The sequence below is a fragment of the Passer domesticus genome, chromosome 4 (genome assembly GCF_036417665.1).
Source record: "Passer domesticus isolate bPasDom1 chromosome 4, bPasDom1.hap1, whole genome shotgun sequence".
In the NCBI taxonomy this organism is placed as follows: domain Eukaryota; kingdom Metazoa; phylum Chordata; class Aves; order Passeriformes; family Passeridae; genus Passer; species Passer domesticus.
Window position 1 is genome coordinate 56,064,554 of NC_087477.1, and position 22,762 is coordinate 56,087,315.

General features: G+C 35.0%; 1 protein-coding gene across 3 annotated transcripts in view; it reads left to right on the forward strand.

The window, feature by feature from the left end:
* SGCZ (sarcoglycan zeta) overlaps positions 1-10,809 on the forward strand; it is a 395,468-nt gene extending 384,659 nt beyond the window's left edge. For all 3 annotated transcript variants that reach the window (XM_064418070.1, XM_064418068.1, XM_064418071.1), the window contains one exon: positions 1,572-10,809. In XM_064418070.1, the coding sequence (XP_064274140.1) occupies positions 1,572-1,793 (222 nt within the window). In that variant the 3' untranslated portion in view covers positions 1,794-10,809. The remainder of the gene's footprint in view (positions 1-1,571) is intronic.
* Positions 10,810-22,762: the final 11,953 nt, after the last annotated feature.

The window sequence follows — 22,762 nt, forward strand, 5'->3', positions numbered from 1 at the left end:
CATTCCTTTGATATATAAGTTACAGAACAAAGATAATAATTTGCTGCATTTTAGTTTTGTGATCACTTCCTCTATCGGTCACAATGTGAATTAAAGCAGGCATTGTGACATGCAGACGTCACCATTGCCTCTGAGATTCTCCCTTTCTGTCCCTTTTTGTGAGTATTTCCTCCCACGACAGTATGATTGCTGTGGGAACTGGAGAACTTACAGTGATGGGGAGTTGTAGTGTTTGGGGCTACTTTCAGACTACATTACTTTCAATAATTCCAGTCATTTACAATGCTTTTGCTATGGATGGAAACATGAATATGCATAAATTCCTGTATGGATTTTATCCAGACACTTTATTTTTTTCCCATCCTGCTATTCCTGACTTCTCTATGGCAGGAGCTCAGTAGTGCTTCTGCACTGCTTTGCTGCCATATACCACTTATTTTATCATAAAATAATACGTTTCTCCTACAGAATAAAAAAAAAAAAGGCAATACTTTCCATACTTCTTTAGGTTCTTTACATGTACTATGAAAATTGTGGTACAATGATGTCAAGTTGGCTTCATTGACTTTGGATACCATATAAAAACACTAGCCTGTATTTACAGATCTCACCTTTTCCTAATCTTGAAGTGTCACCTCCAGAGCATAATGTAATTTTGATTTGTTACCTGTCTTCTAGAAGTTCTTGGTCTGCTCCTGAGACAATAACTGATTTTACTTTAGCTCTTATTTACTCTTTCCATAAATAAAAAATAAATTCTGAACAGTTGGACACTCATCTGTTTGAATCAGAAGACATGCAGTTTTCTGCAAATGTAAGTATAAGTACCAGAGGACTCAACAGAGATTCATTAATGTTACTGGTACCTACAGTTTCATACTGACTCATGTTATTTCCAATGGCAGATTGAAAAAACCACAATGTTTTTTAATCATACTTGATGTTCAAAAACAAATGGGAATATCTTGATGGCCTTTTTAATAAGACTTTAACCTGAAATCTTTCCTCTTTCTCTTTCCTTTCCTGACTTTGTAACCTCATTTAATTATTCTCTGGAAGTAGCTATTGTTAAGCCCCTACAATTTATCACAGTTCAGCACATATTTTCAACTGCTTACGGGAGCACACTAGGGAATGTGCTTTAATATCACTTCACACTTATTAAAATACAAATTCTGCCAGAGCAAGTATATGCTGTTGCCATGAATGAATAAGTGTTAATCATAAATTGTACAAGTGAAAATTCAACCTACTCAAGAATATTGTCTAAATGTTTTTGTATAATAATATTTGTACCTGAATCAGCATGTCGATGAAGTAATTGCATACATTGTCATAATAACTATTAATGCAGAAATGACTACACAGAGATGAAAAACAATAAATGCTGACAGCTTTTTTACTTCTAAAAAGAGGAATTTCTAATATATATTTATAATACTTCTAATAAAATATTTCTAAAATTCTAAATATATTTCTAAAAAATCACAGCTGCCTCAAAGCACTTCTTTAAAATATATCTCACTGCTGATAGAAATTTATGTATTTCTTTTTTTTCTCCCTCTTTTTAGATATTTTTAAACGCAGATACAATCCGCCTGGGAAATCTACCAGTGGGATCCTTTTCATCATCCTCCTCTTCCTCCTTCTCCTCCTCCTCCTCACCCAGCTCTTCAGCTCCTCGCCAGACTATCTATGAGCTCTGCGCCTGTCCCAATGGTAAACTTTACCTGTCCCCAGCAGGAGCAGGCTCCACATGTCAATCCAGTAGCAACATCTGCTTGTGGAGCTAGAATGACTCCGTGTTTTCCTCACACCAGAATAGCCTTTTGTTACTATCCCTCTGCTTCACAGTTCAGTTGGGTTTCCCTTGTGACAAGTCCGACGCTCCAAGCAGCCTGCAGAGCAACTTCTTCCGCTGTAAGCAGGAGTACAGCGCTGCCTTCTCTTGTGGCTTGTGCTGCCACTCAACACAGAGATGGGAGAGAGATATCCAGAAACCAATGTATTCTTCATCAGGAAACCTAGAACATAAGATCACCTTATTTTCCAAAAGGGACAATAACACAGGTGCCTTTGCTACTTGAAGTGAAGCACATAGTTTTAGATTTTTGCAGGACCTGGATATGAACTGCACATAAATATATATCTAGAGAGACAGAGAGAGAGTACATTAATTTATCCAGAATCTGATGGTGAGATGAGTTGATTCCCCCTGTATGATAAGTAACTTTACTGTCTGAAAGCACAATTTTCCATTCATCTTTTTGGAAGTAAACTTTTATCCCTGAATTTTAAAATTTTAAAGCATTGTGTGATGCTTGCTTTACTAAACAAATTCAGTAAATGGTTTTTAATACAAAAAGAGACAGAATTCCTCCCTGAGTTTGGTTTCTTTAAATATGTGTTGTTACTATTTGTCTACTAAGTCTAGGGTTTTGTACACTACGTAAATTTTGGAAATGCTCAGCAATATTCCTTTAAAAGTTAAAAAGAAATGCTCTTTGTCAGATCTGAATGACCTTATATAATATTTTCATGGCCACTGCATGTGAAGTGATTGCTTTGAGTAGAACATACAGTTTCTGGAAAATAAGAAGAGGGCAAAGAAAGAAATTCTGATGATATGTTTGTTGATCAGTGTATTGCTCTTCACAAGGGTCTTATAATTGGCAAATACAAAACCAAGAGAGAAATCTTCAAAGGTACTTCTTGCCCATCTTCTGACTATGTCTATAGTCTAATGTCTATTTCTGCTGCCACTTGAACACAGTACAAACATTGGTAATAGTGTAACGTGTGGTGCTGAGAAGCAGTGCACTAACAACTTGTATGACATAAACATTTATTATTCTCTTTTGTTTACCATCTGTTGCTGAGGTTTCAAAGTAATAGTAGTATATATAAAACCACATATTGAACGACATTTGGTATTAAAAAGTAGGTCGATATTACATTACCTTTACCAGGTCTCTGTTTAAATTATGTAGCCACATTTGCACTCAGATCTCATTACTGACTCTTTTTTGACAAATTTCATGTGGGATTTCTTTCTTGTATCAATGTTCACACCTATTTGGCACCATTGTTAATTGAAATCTTATAAAAAATGCTTTGGTATACTGCTGGTAAATTTGTCACAGCATTGATTAACAAGAGTATCTTGAAACTTTCAGAACCCAGGAAAGTAAAACAATATAAAAATGCTTCCTATTGTGGAAGATGGCTTGATTGTGTGAGGTAAGTGTGCTTTTAAGTTCTATTCTTTAAATTACATTATCTAGTTTGTATTTTTAGAGGCTTCTGAATCTAAGGTCACAAATGAAATTAAAGCTTTTGCAAAGTAATTCTAAAGCCGGGGGAGATGGTGCAAGGTGGGTACTTCTACACACTTTTTAAAAAATATATTTTTTTAGAGAAAAAGAAATGAAAATGAGCTAACTAGTATGGTGATTGCCTTGGCATCTTATTACCACCTAATAAGATTGACTTTGTTTTCACTTCAGGTGAAATTCACTCCTATGTAGAAGACCAGCACAAGACGTGTCAACGGCTTGACTGGTGCTTCCCTTACCATAGGCCCTCTTCAGAGGTGTGAATTTTACCCCATAGCAAGAATTCTATATTTGCTGGTTTTAACAGTTAAAGGAAGATTTTGAATTGATTATTTGATGTCTTCAAAAGAAGGGTGTTAACAGCTGACTTGTCTATTTGAGATTTTTCTTCTTTGAAGGAAATTATACTAGAAAATATTGCAAGAAAATATATTAGAGCAAGAGGATTTTTCAGATAGAAAGAGGGCCAAAAAGAGTTACAGATGACAAAGAAGGTGACAATAAAACATGGAAAAGTGTAGCCATACAATACATTCTTATAACTGTAGGGATATAGATGCCTTTTTCTTATGCACACAAGTAATAGAATGGTGGAGAGACAGTCATGAATTTCAGGAGGAAATGTATAAAGATGTGTATGAGGACACATCTGTGTGTATTCATTATCTGTGCACACCTACATACACCTGTTGCTTAAAAGATGAACAAATATAGTGACTAATCTATTTGGTGAGTTAAAATGGGGCTTCCTACAGATTGTACAGGTAAGCTAAGGAGTTTTTTTTCTCTCCAAATAAACCTTCAGGATGACTTGCAGATACTTTGTCATGAATTTTCCACTGAAAAATTCCTATTTGTTTGTTATTCACCTTCTGAGATTATTTACCTGTTACTTGTTTAAAAACCGTCTCTGTTCACAGGATGGAAGGACCCAACCTTAATAAAATTTACACCAAGTTGGTTGGGAATAGGCAGGTAGGAAGAAAACCCTTTTGTTACTAGATTAATTTTAACAGCAAGACTGAATAATTTGCCACTTTGTATGAAGAGAACTCAGAAGAGATATGTGGATAGTACATTGGACTCCAAAAAAACCAGCCCAGTAATTTCACGTATGTCTACACTGTCATGATGTTCTTTATTAGAGTCCTGCCAATATGAAGTAGAGCATATTTAAGAGCTTAAACAACCTATGAGATAGACTAACAAGTTTTCATGAAGTCTTTATATTCTGGTAAATTTCATAATATAGATGTCTTTCTTTAAATCCACTGAAAACTGTAAGAAGGGAAGAAAAATTTAGTATTTTAAAAAGTATTTCTAGCCCACATGATTTCAAGGAGTATTCAAAAAGTGATTTCAATGCATTAACCATACTAAAAATTAAGATGCTATCCTTATGAAAGCAATGAAATATCTGCAAATACCTTATTGGCTACATGTGTTTAATATATACAATAGATTTATCTCCTGTAAAAAACCATTTGTGTCGTATTATAGGATGCTGTCTCTTTCTTGTTAAAAAAAACAAAAGAAAAAAGAAGAAAAAAAAAAAAAGGAGAAAACTAAAAGCATCAGCCAGCCTCTCTGAGCACTGTCAGCTGTATGGTTTGTATTGCAGTTCATTCATTGGTTAAGTGTTAAGACCAAAGACAGACACTTCTATTATATCCAACACTATGACACTGCTGTTTCTACTAATTCTGTTGGAATGAAGAGATGAAAAGTTGTAATTACAACATGAAATGTAACATAGTTTAGATTTGTGCAGCATTTTGAGCTGTAGATTTTTACTTTTTTCCAGGGTTTAAATTTTTTCTCAGTGTCTTGCATTTACATTACTGTTCATGCATATGGGGGTCTTTTGGTGTTCCTAAGAAAACATGCCAAGACCTTTCTTCTCTGAAATGAAGTTATATTGGTTTGCTTGAGAAATTGGCTTGATTGGATAAAAGAATTCACTTTCAAGCATTTTAGATTCAGAGAGTTATTAAGTCTGGAAGATAGAGCCATAAATGTCTAGAAGGATTTAATGAAAGATGTTTGAAATATTTGGTTGCTAACATAATGTATCGTTTAGGGGGTTTTGGTTTTATTTGTTTGTTTTGCTTTGTTTTTAGATTCCAAATAATTGCTAAATAAAAAACAAATTAAAAACCCACAAACTTTGGACTATGGAATTGTTATCAGCTGATTCACTGTAATGCACATGAAAGTTGGGTCAAAATCTGAGTGCTGTATTGTTCCAAACACTACTCAGTAAAGGTCTGCTAACCATTTTTGGTTTGTAACCTTCATGTTAATGGTTTTCTTGTGTACAGAAGTATATATAAAAAGATGGGAACTATTTTCTTACACATACTATGCAATATGTTTGTAGAACTGCAATATTACCAAAATTACAAAAGCTGTGCTTTTGTACTCTCTTGCTTTATGTAAAACAAATCTTTTTTCTATTTAATGGTCTGTCTGTCTTAAAATTGTGGATAACATTATTCAAAAGCAGTACTCTGAAAATTTTAAGATTTTTATTTTATTTATCTTTGTTGGTTTTGTTTTGTTTTTTTTTAATGAAAATAATAGCAAGGTTTTGGAAGTTGGAAATTATTTTTTCTTGGAAAGCTAGAACGTTTTCAGCATGTAATTAACACTGTCTCTTGTACTTTTTTCCTTTGGTCCTAGCATTTCCATCTGGTGCTACCGTACAACTTTAAATAAATGTGATACATTAAATAGGAAACATATCAGAACTAATTTCAAGAATAATCAAACAGGAATCCTGCTAAGGATGGGGAGAACATATAGAATGGCTGATGAGAAACTTAGATTTTCTGGGGTTTTTTGATGGATTTTTTTGGTGTGTGTGTGTTTCCTTTCCTCCGTCTACAGTAGCAGCAAGGTAATAAGTTTAATTTGTTTTTCAATTGTTTTGTCCTCATACACAGACTATAGTACAGTTTTATTTCAAACATTTTTTGAAAACAACAGACACTGCATTTAAATGCAGTACTTATGTTAAGAAAACCCAATTTTAAAGAAGTGTAGGCTTTATTTCTACAGCAGCATTAGTAAAGTTTAAATTACAGTGCTGTTATATCATCTACCATAAAAGCATATTACACTTCTCAAGTTCCTTTGTATCTTGTCAGAATAAGCTTAAACTGCATATTCATGTTTAAACTGCACTTGTTTACAAGCCACTTGAGAGTTACAGAGTAATGTAAAAGGTTTTGTGGTGGTGTCATCAATGCAGACGAATTCTCTCTGTGCTTACCCTGGGCAGTGTCAGTGCTGGTAACAGCACAGCCTTGCAAGGGCTCTGACAAAAAGCAAGGTGAGCATTTAGTGGGTCTGTGTACACTAAGCTGCCTGCTGCCCTACTCTGATTTCATCAATATCCAGACAGCAACTCGCTTCACAATGCCTAAAAAAATCAACAATTTTTGTACAAGAGCAACAGTTGTATAAAACTATCAGTAATATAGGATAATATAACAGTAATATAGACTGATAAGTCTCAAGTAGCTAAAACATGGCAGCTGATACAGCAAGAAAAAATATTCTTAGCCATTTTACTCAGGGTTGGACTAGTCCAATCTGGGGAAACTACTGCCAGTAAAAGAGAAATAGAAAATAAGTGAAAAAAAATCCGCCATATGCAGTGTGCCGATTCAACACAGCCCACACTGAACCTAGAATTTAATACAAGCTCTCTATGTAAAATATAGTTATGTCTCCTGTGAAACTTTTAACAGAGCTTCAGATTATGGTGTTTGATTTTGAAAGTATTATTTGATCTTTCAGCAATATATTTCTTATACAGGCCAGGACAGGAATAGTTTCAGAAGAGCTGAGGTAAAATCTTATGCTTATGTATATCCAGTCTGATCAGAGTCCATTAACCACAATAAAATCTAGCCTACTTAACTAAGAAAAAAAAATTAAAAATTGAAATGTGAAGGTTTTGCTGAATTTTCGGGAAACTTTAAGTGGATTTAGCTTTTTTTAGGAGTGTCCAGCTCTAGAAGTGTCTTCAATTCTGACATGTTTAAGCAGTGACAGCAATTTATATGAAAAAAATTGGCCTTGGGGCTAGCCGGCTTCATTTAATGCAGGACTTGATCTAAGGAGTAAAAGTTTCTTTTAGTCACATGTATGCCTCGTTGTGAGAGACCCACAAGGGAGATGTTCAGCTTTCAGCATCACCTATAGCATAATGCAAAGCAGGACTTAAGCATAAGAGATGCCTTACTGAAGGCAAGATGTATTGTTTTCTGTGCCTTATGATATTTTGAGAGCTTGCATGCAGTCATTCTTTAGCACTGAGAGATCTGAATTCTAGCACAACAACTTATTTCTAAGTATATATTTCAGAACATAAATTGTTTTCTTTCCAGGGGATGTTTACTTAGTTTTCTTGTCCCAAACACTCCAACAGTTAGTAAGTCAAATCCTCCTTCTTAACTCCCACCCACTCTTAGATCTTCAGCTGAGCTTCCCCTTGAGTTGTCCCCTTAAGTATCCTCCTTTCTTCACAAATAACAAAAATATAGGCAACATAAAGAATTTTTCTGTCCTTTATCAGGATTCTTCCTGTGTGACTTACTTAAACTGTGTCAAGGGGAAGGTTATTTGCTTCGTGACAGCAGAAGTTATATAAGAAGGAAAACACACATAGGTAAATACAATTTTTAGTCTGTCTTACTAGAATGACACTTGTGTGTGAAAGATTTTAGATGATAGGCTCCTTAACAGCTTTTGATTTCTCAGATGTTTTGTCATTCAATTAATGTATTTAAAATATAAAATTAAAATGCGAATTATCCAATCCTGTTACATTATTTTTTAAATAGGAAAGGAATCACTGCACTCATTATTTGTCTCTCTCTACCAATGAGACTATTTTCTTTTACAAATCTGAAGAAAAAACAGAGCTAGAATGTTAAATAGTATAAAGATAACAATTTAAAACCCCTATTAATAACAGAATATTGTTCCTTTTAGTTCATGACTGACATTCTCATTCATGCTTGGTAAATTAATGCTCTGATTTCTTATATAGTGGCAAGACTTTTTGTTGTTTTGTGTGATCTCTGGAAGGTGGGAGACCCTTGATGATAACGAAAATAGAATGACTACACAGTATTAAAAGAAACAGCTGCAATAATATTCCCCATGTTACCATGGAACCCAACAAGATATGGGGGCATTTACTTGTGTTGGGGGAGAGGGTCATCTAAAGTATTTAAATATTGTGAAGAAAATAATCAGGATGCTTTCCAGCTCCATGCTCCCCAGGATAACTGAGACACAGTGTTGCAATAGCCTTTGACAGACAGAAAGGAAGTGCTTTGCTTGATCTGCACAGGGATGTGTAGGATGCACAGGCAGTAAATCTATGTCATGTCACAGCAGTAAAAACAGTCAGGAGACTTCTCCCTAAGCCTCAGAAATGGAAAGAAAAATACAGATGAAGATGTATCATAGATTCCTAGAATTGTTTGGGTTGAAAGGAACTTTAAAGAGCATCTAGATTCAACTCCCCTGCCCTGGACAGGGCCACCCTCCACTGAACCAGCTTTCTCAAAGCCCCATATCCAACCTGACCTTGAACATTTCCAGGGACATCCACAACTTCTCTGAGAAATCTGCCAGTGCCTCACCAAGCTAAACCTAACCTCATTAAATTTAAAGCCAGTAACCTTTGTGCTGGCACTACATGCCCTTGTAAAGGTCTACCTCCAGTTTTCTTGTAGGCCACCTTTAGGTACTGCTCTAAGGTCTCCCTGGAGCCTTCTCTTCTCCAGGCTGTACAACCCCAATTCTTTCAGCCTTTCCTCATAGAGGAGATGTTCCATCCCTATAATAATTTTTGTGGCCCTGCTTTGGATCTCACTCCAACAGGCCTGTGAATCATTTTTGTATCTTTATATCCTTGAAATTTTCTTTGTCCTTTATTTTCTTTGCTCTTTTAAAAAACAGCATCAGGAAGGAGAAAAGCAGTAACCTTGGTATAAATTTTGTGCTTCTCAGAGAGAAGGTGACAATGAACTCTCTATTTGAATATGTATCTCTGTTTATGGCAGAAAGAGGTGAAAATGGGCCAGTACAGTAGGGTAGATTCAAACCCCAATAAAGTCAATAGGAAATAATGACAAACTCTATGTCTCTGGATTAAGTTTTAAAGCTTTGTACCAAAAAAAAAAAAAAAAAAAAAAATTGTCATAGTCCATGTCTTTTTATAGTGCATTTCTAAAATGCATCATTAACATAAGTGTAACTTTTCCTCTGCAAATTGTTCCAGCTTCTAACTGCAAATACGACTTTGACTCCCCCACAGAGAACTCTAAATAACTGTTCAGTCTTCAGTCATTTGTCAAAACCAAATTAAAAAATTACAAGATGTCCAAAATGAATAATAAAAAAATGGTGAAAAAATCTACTAACACTGGCTTTTCATATTTTGGCTCAGTGTTTTCCATGCAGTGGAGGAGTTGCCCTGTTTCTTGAAGCAATAGATTTGATATTCCTGGGCTTCCCATTCACTCTGCAGACCATGCTGCTTCCTTTTGCACAGGAGAGGGAAAATTAGGAAAATTAATTATTTCCATTGGGTTTTGGCTTTTGATTTTTGTTGTGTAGTCTGTCTTTACACTTCTCTTAATCCCTTTTTTTAAGTGTAAAGGGAAGAGAAACATCTCCCCCCACCACTGCAGCATGGGGTGGGTTATTGCTCGAGATAATAATTGCTGCTACGGTAGAGCAAAATGCAGGAGGAGAAAGGGAGCATACAAAGAGAAAGCATGGCAAGATAATAAAGGCATGGGAAAAGAGAAAAAGAGTGGTATTAAAACAGGTTTACTGTTTAAAGGGGAAGAAAGTCCTAAATAAATGTTAAAATTTCTCTTTACCTCTCTGACCTTCTCAAATATATCATTCCAAAATGCAGAAAGCAGGGGAAAGCTCCAGGATAGCATTGATTTGGAAGTCCTTTTCAAGACCAGAAATGTACTATTCATAGGAACAAGACAATAAAAACAACAGCAGAATATTTCTGTTGCTTCTCTGGCCTCTCTGTGAAGATAGACACAGATGTGGATTCTAAGGTATGGAAATTCTATAGATGACAGAAAGTTTTATGTACAAAAATGCAGTTCTGGAAGAAGAAGTCACTGAGGCTTGCATTAGGCTACAGCAGTTTAAATTGAAAATAGCTGAAACAAGAATTGGAAAATGGAGAATAGTCTATAGGTGGTGAGCTTTTGTTTGTTTGTTTGTTTGTTTGTTTGAGGGTTTTTTAGAAGAGGGAGTCTGGACTGTAAGATATTTTCTTATTTCCTTATTTCTCTTTCCTTTTGTTCCATTTTCTATTCCAAATAGCATCTGAGAACAAAGAGACTTGTGCTGTGATTTGACAGCAGTCAAGAGATGTGTGTGTATCTATTATATATATATATATATATATATATATATATATATATATATATAAATATATATAAAAGAAAAAGAAAGCAGTGCTACTTACAAGCATTTTGGAAACAGCAGTTTTTTTGTTTCATGGAAGGTTGATCCATCAGCTAAAGAATGGGACTGATGAAAGCACATATTTGTGTTCAGGTTTTTTAAGCACATTTAGCTCTCCTCACATCACATTATACAATTTTCAAGCCCAGATGAGTCCTCTCATATTACCATGTAAAGAAATATCTTATCTCTCTACATATGAATTAGTTCACATGTAATGCAAATTTTCCATGAAGGTATTTATTCTCTGTGATAACTACTGCCACTTCAGGTTTCCTAGCATAAACTGCTGGACTCCAATAAACCTACTAAAATTCTGATCTTAAACTCTTGGTACTTCAGTTTTTACTTTGGGAAAGTCTAGGACACCATACCAGTCCTTTTTATGGTGCTGTGATAATAAACACCTCTTCTCATGCATGTTAGCATACATTTGTGAGCGAGTCACCACAGGCTTAACCAGATTCCTGGAGCTGCTTCTAAAATTATTTGTTTATTTACCTCCAGTTTCCAAAATCTTGCATGGCTTTAATATAATGTGGGTTTTTACCTTTTTCTTTAACTATAGTACATAATGTACTTTTAAGAGATTTAAATTACATACCTAGACCACAAAACTTTATTAACGGCCATATGTTCCTGAGAACTGAAAGGGAAAAATACATACATACCTAACAAGCAAACTTTTAATTAAATTTGCCACTGTACAGTTTGCCTAAGAAACATCAGTTCAGTTAGACTATTGTGTGACAAAGTATTAACATTCCAAAGAAACAATTCTAAATGGTGTATTATTCCCTTTTAGAAGTAAATAATGTATTATCATGTTGTGAAGTATCACAAATTAAATTATACTAATTTTTAAATAAATGTAAATAAAGTTCTTTAATAGAAACTTCTGTGAAATGTGCACCTTCAATTTATTGACCTTTTCCGCTAGCATAATTAATTGGGAAAATATGTTAAGCTACATGCTAATCCTTTTCATATTTTATGGCATTTTGCATTGACTCACATATCTTTTATGTAAGTGGGATATATTTTTCTATGTTTTTTTGTGCAGAATTAATTTATTTTAGTTCTATTATTTAATTCATATCAATTTATCCTTTGTATTTATTTATTTATTTTGAATGCAGTTTTGTCACCACACTTAACATTTAGGTCAAGTTCATCCAAAGTTCTGAATATGTATTTAGCTTTAAGTATGTGAGGCATTCCAGTAAATTTAATGGAACTTCTGAAATCTGAAGTTAGAAGCATGATAAAATATTTTCCTGGATCAGTCTTCATAAATCAAGCAAAGTAAGGCAATACCATTCCAGTCCCAAAATTATTTATTATAAAATGATGAAGATTAAAGACTATTCTGACTATTCCACAGTGCTTCACTTTTCCTTATTTTAGTTGAGTAAAGCTGCTCTTGAGAAGATACATTGTTCACTCTTTTCCTTTTCAGATCTGTGTGTGACTTCTATGCACCACTAGTGCTCTGCATCATAGCTATTTTTATTCCTGATTTGAATTTTATCAGCATCTATTATGTTGAAGTGTTTTGTGCAAGTCATAAAAAGCCCTGCTGACTTTATAAGAATATACTGTGTCTTTGAGGATAAATGCCATTGATTAGCAAAGTGCATCAGTGGCATTGGTCTATATTCCACATATAATCTCTAGAAATTATCTAAATTTGTAGCCTTGAAACATGGATAAAACCTTTGCCCTGCACATGAAGGACGAAAGCAACTTGATTTCATCTGCCATGGTACAGTTTGCTCATTCTGATGTTCTCTCACTAATAATGTCTTCCCAGATGCATTGGATGGTGTGAACAGACATTATCAGTCATGAATTCTGCAGGATGAACAAAATAAATTTAAATTGTCAATACATGAAGGTGGTGCAGATGGTCACTGTATATTGCCACTTGTTCTGCAGTACTGGTTCTTTGAGAGGGATTTTAAAAACAAACAAGAAATTAGTTTGTAAATTGTAAAAATCTTCTGGGCTTCATGACTGCCCTATTTATTATGATGAGACACAGAGGAGCTTGAACAAAAGGAGAATGAAACTTTCTTCACACCTGCAATAATCATTGTATAGTGGAAGAGAGAAAAGGAAGAAAATTACAGTTTTTAGTTCTGCCCACATGAAAATAACAGCTCAGTAATAGCAGATTTTGTATTGGGAGATCTGACTGTTAGCTGTATAAGAATTGACTGCTCTGTCAGCTTTAGTCTTTGGAGAATAATTATTAGCAAAAATGTTTAGTTGAGTATTTTCTTCAGTCATGATTATTCTGCTTGTGCTGTCTCTTTTCCTTTTCCATTAACTTTATAACTCCTTAGGACTCTTTCTGTAAGAATCTGTAGCAAATATTATTGGGAAAGATCTCTGGGTTAACAGCCTTACCTTCTCAAGATTAAAAGAATAACACATGGCAGTAATGCTTCATTTTATAAGATAAGTTTAAAAATCTGGTCATAATTACAAATTAAATTATCCTAATATCCCTCTGAATAAAACACCTTAGATATCACTCTGCATAGTTTTCCTGTTACATTCCCCTTGGACTTCTGTGAACTCTGGAAGAAATACCCCGTCAATGCACTTAGCCCAACCAATGTCCAAGTCTAGGTGAGACTGGCAGTGGCAGCAGAGGATGGTATTTAAGGACAGCATGAGTGTCTGACCACTTTACAGAGTCCCTTCCCCAGAGATTCCCCCAGTACCCACAGTTTTATTCCCTGCCTGACACCTTTGGTATTGGATTATGAAGCTGTTGTGTGTAGGTTTTTCCCACGTAATCCTTTGTTAAAACTGCTGACAGTTGCTTTCTGTGGCAGCACGTTCACAAGAATATTCTTTTATCTAATTTAAACATATCTTCAAGTAATTTCACTGACTGCCCTTAGTTACTCTTTTTTTGTGGGATTTAGAATATAACAGAATAGACTTTTTCAGTTGGAACAGACATACAGAGATCATCTAGTCCAACTTCTTGACCACTTCATTGCTGACCAAAAATTTGAAGTGTACTCTTAAATACTGACAGGCTTCAGGTATCGACCACATCTCTAGGAAGTCTACTCCAGTGCTTGACCACCCTTTTAATGAAGAAATGTTTCCTAATGTCCAGTCTGAACCTCCCCTAACTGGATGAATAATAGCTCTGCAACCACTTTATCCACCACCATAAAAGTTAAGCATATCTCCCTCAACCTTCAAGAGACCCCATCTTCTCTGCAGTTTCTTCTTATAATACTTCAGAACTCTCAGATAAATCCCACTCAGTCCTGGTCACTAACTAACACCTAATTTACTTGGTTTGGTAGTTCTGCATATATTCCCTAGTGTTTTAGCGCCTCTGGACTGTCTGCTGTGCAGAATACATTGAGTGTGAGAATGTCCTCAGTACCACCAGCATCCTCTGCATTAGGCTTGTCGTTCTGGCACAGAAAATAAATTTTACCTTTGCTCTACTTTGATTCCAAAGAAAGGACGATTTTCTTCACAGAAAAAGTGATTAGGTATTGGATTGGACCGCCAAAGGAGGTGGTGGGGTGACCATTCCTGGAGCCTTTTAAGGAGCGACTGGGTGTGACAGTGCCATGGTTTAGCTGCCATGATGGTCTTGGGTCATAGGTTGGACTTGAAGAACTCAGAGGTCTTTATTTCTGGCCTCATTATTTCTGTGTGATTCTTTGATTCTACGTTTGATATCGTACATGCCATTCAGACAGCCTGGCCAGTAGTCTGGTTCGTCCACCCTATTTTTATATTTATTCCCTCCTGGCCTTTCAGAAACACATGGATATCAACCACAGCCTCTCAGGGGATTCCTCATTCTGAACCAGGTGCTCCTGTGTTCCTTTCACCTATCCCCTAGCATCAATTCTCCTCTACAACCCTTTTAATTTTCAGTGCCAGTGGACTGAAGGTTCCATTTCTATTAAAGTGCAGTCTTAACAGGATGACTGAGGATTTTCAATCAATAATTCTGAAAGTGTTGCTGCAGCGGGTACGTGTGTTCCTCTGGTGTTATTCACATCTTGTGACAAGAGTCATGCACAGTCCTGAATGTGAATCAGAGTGGTTATGGAGACCTGTAACCACCCTTCCCAAAGCACATAAATCAAGCTATGCTAGAAAGCAAGAAAAATCTGTTCTTAGGCCATTGCTTGGACCTTTAGTTCTCATTTCCCAAACCTGTATTAAAAACATACCACTGAAGCAGCATTTTTAGGTTTTTTGAATATTTTATTGTTCAGTGAAATAGCTATTGAATAACTTTTGGTTGTAGTTCCTCCTTTCCTAGTAATACTTTTCTTCCTGGTAATCTGCTTATTGCCATATTCCCAAAATGTGTATTGCAATAAAATTCATCCCACATATTCATCTGGCATACAGATTACATTGGTCTCTAAGTATACAGCAAGACAAAATGAGGTTTTTTTGCTGAGGGAAAATGGGATTTTGAAAAAGTATCTAAGTAAGACTCCAGGTGGGCCTGCTGGGTATTTGCTTGGTAATCAGTGCTTGGAGTTGTTGCAGCTGGTGTCTTCATTGTCCTGCAAGGCTTCAGTCTTCCCAAGTAGATTTGGCTCTAGGTCCTTATCAAATCCCAATTCCTGCTCTTGTGCTGTCTTTACTGCTGACTTCTGAGGCAGTTGTCGTGTTCTTCATCCTGTAACCCTTCGTGCCCTTAATCTGATGTGTGAAGCAGCACGGTAAGTACTGCTGGAGGGAAAGGAATTGTCTACCAGTGAGTGCACTGTGGCTGGTGCATTCTCAGGCTTAGAGCTCTCCAGACAGCTGAATAATCATCACAATATGTTGTTTAGTGTTTTCTGCATGGAAAAAAAAAAAAACAAAAAACAAACAAACAAAGAAAAAAAAAAACAAAAAAAAAAAAACCAAAAAACCACCAAAAAAAAACCCCAAAAAAACCCTAACCTCTTTTCAAATGTTTTATTTTTCTGCATTATTGGAGAATATCATAAGTGCTTTGTCCTCTCTTAGCCTTTTGCTAAGCTTCCAGTCTTGCAGACAAGTATGTAAGGCTTCAGCTGCTGGTAGGCGCCAGTCTTCAGTAAGTTTTATCAGGTAGCTCACAGGGTTAAGTGCTAAGCTATCAGTACATGACTTTGTACCTCATACTCTATGGGCTTTACCCAAAATCAGAGAATAAAATAATGGGTAGTGATTAAAGAACAAATTCTTTTTAATGCCTTAGAGCCAGTTTAAGAATTATTCAGGATTATATTAAAAAATAAATCAAGAAAACTAGAAGAAGCTAAGAAACAAATCTTCAGCAATAGAACAAACTTTAAAGGAAAAAATATTGTTTTCCTAGTGATGTTAACCTGATGCTTCCCACTGTGCTTTAAAAATAATTTTTAAAAAGTGATAATAGATTTGTAGTTAGCAAATTAGCAGCTCTTATAGTTATTAAAATAAGGCATTACATGTTTATAGTGTCTTGGGAGTCATATTTTTAATATTCTATCCAATTAAATTTTATACAAAATCTTTTTTTACTTTCTATTTTTAAGGACGCCTGCAGCAGTCCATATTTCAAACCTCTGGATTGTTTCCTGACTACAAGAAATATTTGTCATCCAGAGAAATTCAGAAGGATAATCAAATTTATCACCTAATGTAGTGATATGAAGAAAAATTCAGATCTGGTAAAAAAAGCAGCAAAATCCAATAAAAATCTCACCTCACTGCCTGTGTAAATATTTATGACAAAGGCAATGATTTATGCTCAGTTTCTTTGTAACCTTACATACAGGGATTTATTTTCTCTGATTTTCCTGTTCACATAGTTCATCCTTCTGCAATATTACTTATTACTACTTCAGTAATTACATATAGAAAATTAGACTGCAGCATATACTAAATTACATATCAATAAATTTGGTACTTGGCATTTATGACTTTGCTAAGAGGCTTATAATTTTAGTAAGCCTGACCATTTGTGAACTATTTAAAGAGCTTTTCCAAAAGTCCAAAAATGCATGAAGTGCTGGTGTTATGCTCAGTGTTATTTATGAAATCTCTTGTCTTTAGATATCCTAAATTGTATTTTCAATAATTATCGTGAATAGATGTCTAAACTGTAGGGATTACAGCTTAACAGGTGTCAGTTAATACCATGCTTGAGTGCTGCAGATAGCCCAAGGAGTATATTCTTGTCTAATTGTCTCCACTCCAGAGCACAACAGCTGCCACTTGTAGCAGATGCATCATCTGACTGATGATATTCTGCAATGTGTCGGCAGGGATTTCTGGTGCAGCTGATTATATATGATTGTATTTGGCATAGCTGCACACCCTTAATAGACACTGTTATCATTGTTCGCTGAACATTGGAATACTTTAGTCAGCTGTTTGTTATGCCAGCTTTAAGGAACTATCAGCCAAAAATTTTCATTAAGTTGGCTGCTTATACTGGACTGTATAAAATGAATCGTTGACCGCAATGAACTAGTGTCCTCATGTCAAAAATACACTACAGTGGGTGGAAAAAACAGCCTTGGCAAGAAGTCTTTATAATGGAGACTCTTCTAATTTTGAGGGGTAATTGCACTAATATTGGACTAGCAAATAATTAGGTAATAGTTCTAGGAATCTGCACTGCTGCTACTTGTGTGGGTTTTTATATAAAGGTCTCATACCTACAGTGATCTTTACGACATGACTGTGGTTGACAGGCTCTCATTTCCCAAGTCTTTTGCATGACATTATTCAGAGAGAGGGATGGAGGTAGGAAAGAAGGAAAAAAAAAGATAAAAGAAAAAAAATTATCTTTAGCATCAAGACTAACTTTGTTATACACTTCATAATTTGTAATACTTTAAAATGATATACCCAAGGAAACAAAGACACCTTGAAAGTATATAAAGCATTGACTGACTTTTTTAAAAAATAAAAAAATAGACTGGTAGGTAGAATCTAATGTTTTCTAGAGTATCAGTGTGAAGGAAGCTTGGGAAAAGCAGGGAGAAAAAAGTAAAATTATTAACAGCTTTCAGATTTGTAAGAGACTAAACTCATATTTTTCTCATATGTCTTCATCCAGATTCTTTATTCTTTTTTTGAAAACTTAATCACCAATCATTTCCTGGAAGAATGATTAGAAAATGTATAACTGACAACTGACCCAACATTAGTCTGATTTTTTCCCCCTCTCCTATTCCCCCTGTTCCATTTTTTTCCAAATCAGTGGTTTCACTTGGAACTAATGTAAACATTTCATAAACTCAAATGAGGTTTTCTTGATTTCTTCTTTTTATGGCAGAACTCCATCTTTAAAACAAATATACAAGAGAGGGTCTACAATATTAACCTTTACTAACTTAAAAAGGAAGGAGCTGCATTCATAGAGGCTGCATAAAACAAAATTCTGATAGTGGACTGAAAAGTTAGATTAACCACTCAAACTATTCCATACCTCTCTTACAGTTTTCAGTATCTAGGAAGGAGCTTTCAGAAATTATTATTCTTCACCACATGTAAACACTTCGGATTTATTTATTTCTATTAAGTTAATGAGTAGATGAAATAAAATAAATCTAGAATTTTTTTTTCTTGTAAAGTTATTGCAGTAAAAGTTTTGGAAAAGAAAATGTCAAATAATTTTTAGCTGATGAGGTCAAAACAGTCTGCGTTGAGAAATAACTGCATTATCATATTTGATACCCGAGTAATTTGGGGAAAATTGATTTTGAAAGCCATAGTAGATAAGGATAAGGGAATTGTTTGCAGCTTCTACTGATAGGTATCCTGGATAGATCTCATGCCATACAGAGTCTGATTTTCTGATCCCCAGAGACAGATTGAGACAATGTCTTTAAATAAATAAAAAATATTCTTATGAAATTGTCAGCTACTAGAGAGGTAAAAATGGTGGATATTTTTGAAGCAAGATACTGAAGACATAGGGGGCATTTCAAATGAAAGAGTTATTAGTTCTAGGATTATGGCCTGTACTGTGTGAATTCTCAGATGACCTAAGTTAATAAAATTTAAGTCTGATTAAGTCATAGATCTCTACTTCTTGTTCTTCATAAATGGCAGGAAGTCCTCTGCAGAACAGATGTAACTCTAACCCATCAAAACTATGTTGGCATCTGGAGCACATGATGTTGCCTTACAACATGATGTTTTATTAGAATTAGTTAGGGAAAGCTACCTTACACACAAATAAGTTTGATAAGTCATAGCAAGATATCATTAAAAAGGACATTCTTTGCATCTGTTGAAGTTAGTGATGCAAACCAAGCATGTTTACTACTTCAGATTTCAGTAATCCATTCTTGTGGAGGCATGAAAAAGTTTCAAAATGATGCAAATGTCATTTTCTTATAAAGATGGTCAGTTTTTAATAAGGCTAGAAACAAAGGCCTTGAAGGAGTCATTGACAAAGCACATATCTGTATGAATTTTGCCTAAATTCTGAAGAGAAAACAAGTTTACGTGCAGAACATGAGTCTCTCACGAGGGAAGTACTGGCTGGTAATTTACAGGGAATTCCCTGGTTTAGGTGGAACAAGGTAAACTAAAATTTTCTCTCTAAGGATGTGTTTAATTTTGTTGGCTTTTCAAAAATTTCCTACATTTTAATAAGCACCAAAATACTGAAATAATAAAAAATGAGCTACACACACATGCTTACATTAACGTTCATAGACATTTCACCAACACATATTTGTGTGTGCGTATGTGTGTATGTATATATATACATACATATAAATATTATAGATCTCAAAAATCTGTCTGTGATATATCAGATTCCAAGTAGTCAAAAAGGTGAACTGTCAGTTCCTTGTCTTAAACTTGTACCTATCTTTCTTTCTACCCTAAGTACAATTTTACAGATTGTTCTTTTATTAAGATTGTTCTTTTATTATTATTCCTCAGCACACAGAAATTCTTAAGTTGCATTGTTCTTAGACAGTTTTCTTTGCTCTCATTGTGTTTTATCTTAACAATGACAAGCACGTGAAAAATTCAGATTCAATGTTCTAATTATTATATGTCATAGAATAAACCCTTCAGTTTTAACTTAACTGAACTGAATAAAGTTAACTGCTGTGTACAGAGCTGGCTGCAGTTTGACATCCTTAGCTGTAATGGGACTTCAAGACATATCAATCAAATCAACCTGTCACTCAGGGCCTTAGACAAAAGAATGTGTGATATTTGACATGACTGGGTATCTTCAATTCCCATAGCTAGAAACTCTTACTATGTTTTAATAGCCTTTTCAGCCTGAACTGGTAACTCTGAACAGGGTAGTCTGTTGAAAAGAAGAGTTGTTTTTTTAAGGTCAGACGCGACTACTGTAAAAATATGCTGGATGCAGTGCCAGTCATGGTCAAAGTTTGCCTTCCTTGTGCATCATTTGCTCTGCCAGGAAAGCATTACAATAGTGCATCTAACACAGTGGATAATAGAGAGTCTGAACATTGATTTTTCCCACTGTGACTCTGTATTTGACTTTTCTCCCATAGTCAGTGTAAATACTCAGAGAAAATACAAATTAACTCTGCATCCAAACGTGTGGGGTTCATATTCAAAATGTGAATATGCACATTTTGGTGATACAAATCTATCATGGGCATTGCTTAACAATGACTAGCACTGATACACTCTTTTTTTAGTGGGCTGGTGTTCTTTTATACTGTTTATATTATCTTCTGTGAAAGTTTTGATGATAAACTCTTTATTAGTGATTCCTAACTTCAGTTTTGCCTCAGGCATTTCCCATGTTTGAAGAGTTAAAGGATTTACCTATCCAACTCTTTGCTAATGATAAATCAAATTTGGGGAAATGGAACTTCTTATCATGAGTGTTCACTTTACTATTTGTCTTTTCCTGACATTATTTACCATTACCTTCCTAATTGTGAATACATTCCAGATGTATATTGTAGGAAAAAAACCAGAGCTGTCTAATTTTTCATTCCAGTATCTAGCTTCCTGCTTCATCTTTTATGTCTCAAAAGGAAAAAAACCTATCTAAAATATTTTATTTTCTTATGAGTGTCTTCCTCAAGAACCTTTTTCATTTCTTCACTAACACTACCTAATTTCTCAAAATCCTTTTTAGAGCTCTTTGCCTCTGAAGGTCTTGGGGTTTTTCCCCTCCATCTCATATCTTATTATGTCCCTGCTGTTGTAATGTTTGAGCATTCCCAAAGGCAGTAATCACAGCCATCAGAGATTGGTAACCAACTTCTGTTATTGCTTCTCCCAAGAAAATCTCAGATGCAGCTCTGACGTGATGTGCAAGGATCGTATGCTTCCCGACTTCGGTCAGACTCTTCAGTAGTCACTGTTTTATCACACACTACTCCCCCAGTTCTGAAATAAAATTTTCAATGAAAAAGTTAAATGCTTAGTAAGGACATTAACAGGGAGAATGGAAATATGTGTATATATATATATTTTTTTTACAGTTCTCATTCTTCATGCGGTGAATGGGTATTTCAGAGTCTTTTAGGAAGTATTTTTGATTTTTATGTTCTCTGAAGTTTAGCACAAGACACTTAGTATCAAATGTTATAAAGAGATAAAAATGACCTTTCAGTTTTTCAATTGAAATTTCAATTTAACATTTGCCACGTACATAGGTGGAAGAAATAGCCATTGTCTGCCAAAAAGTATCTGACTAGATTTTGCCCAAGTTGTTTTTTATTCCAGTAGGCTATAATCTTTTGTGGGAAAAGCCACTCTGATTTCAGTTTCCATTGCCGTCACCATACCTAGGAAATTTCACAAGTTCTTAATGAATGTTTCCATTCAATGTGCCTTATTTACATTCTGAATTTAAGTGTAATAAATTTTATTTAAATCTTGACTGCTATTAATAATAATTATTCAATCAATTTTCATTTTCAATAAATATGATGTCACATTGTGCTTAGTAATTGTTTCACCTTCTTTTTTGAAGTAAGTTCATTGAGACTTTGCTTTTTTCCCCATCAATCCTATATTTATACCTGTCTTCTCTAAAGGTCCTTCTATCATTTTCATTTTGGAAACTTGATGTTCTCTCACAAACAGGAAGGTGACATAAGTTTCTTCTGGGTTTTCACACAGGATGGTTAAGACCTTTCTCCAAGTTCTAAGGTGTCTTTAGGTCTCGCATCAGGAGACGTGTATGTACCTGGATTCTTGATAAAACAGCACTACAGCTTTTTGTCTGTATTTGACACCTTTCTGGTTTTTACAGCTAAGGATATTCACTGTTACTATTATAAAAGCTAATCTCCATATTCTGTTCAGATTCACTACTCTTTTCCCCCTTTTTTGGCCTTAAAGGTATTACTTTGCATTATATGAATAAAACATACGTAGTGGTTGCCTGGCTCTGCATTACCAAATGATTTGAGTAGCAGTGAAATTGACTCCTGAGGTCTGAGAGAAAGCTTCAGATGGCAGAGCTCTGCTCTTCTATGTTCAGAAACAAATTTGTTCTTCTGCCTTTAGGCATGTCCCCATAAGGGAGAAGTTTAGAATCATTTGCACAGAATAAGCATTGAACACAAATTATCCCCCCTTCTCCCTTGTGCATATTTTTATTTTATTCTGCAAATACCTTAACTTTATTTACATGACAGTAGAAGGAAAGAATCAAGACTATACTATGGCAAAGAAGAGAAATCTTCTATACCCTATGGAAAAAATACTTTTTGCCTCTCTTAGTGCATTTTTGTTTCTCTTAGTATATGTATTGTTACCTCTGCAAACCACACTCCACACCCACGCTTCTCACACAACTTGTTCTCTTGAACAAGCATTTTTTCAAACCTGTTTTGTAGAATTTCAAGTGTTCTGGTTTCTGGTTTACGGAAATATATAATAAAGTGGCTGAGCCATAATCCTCTCAG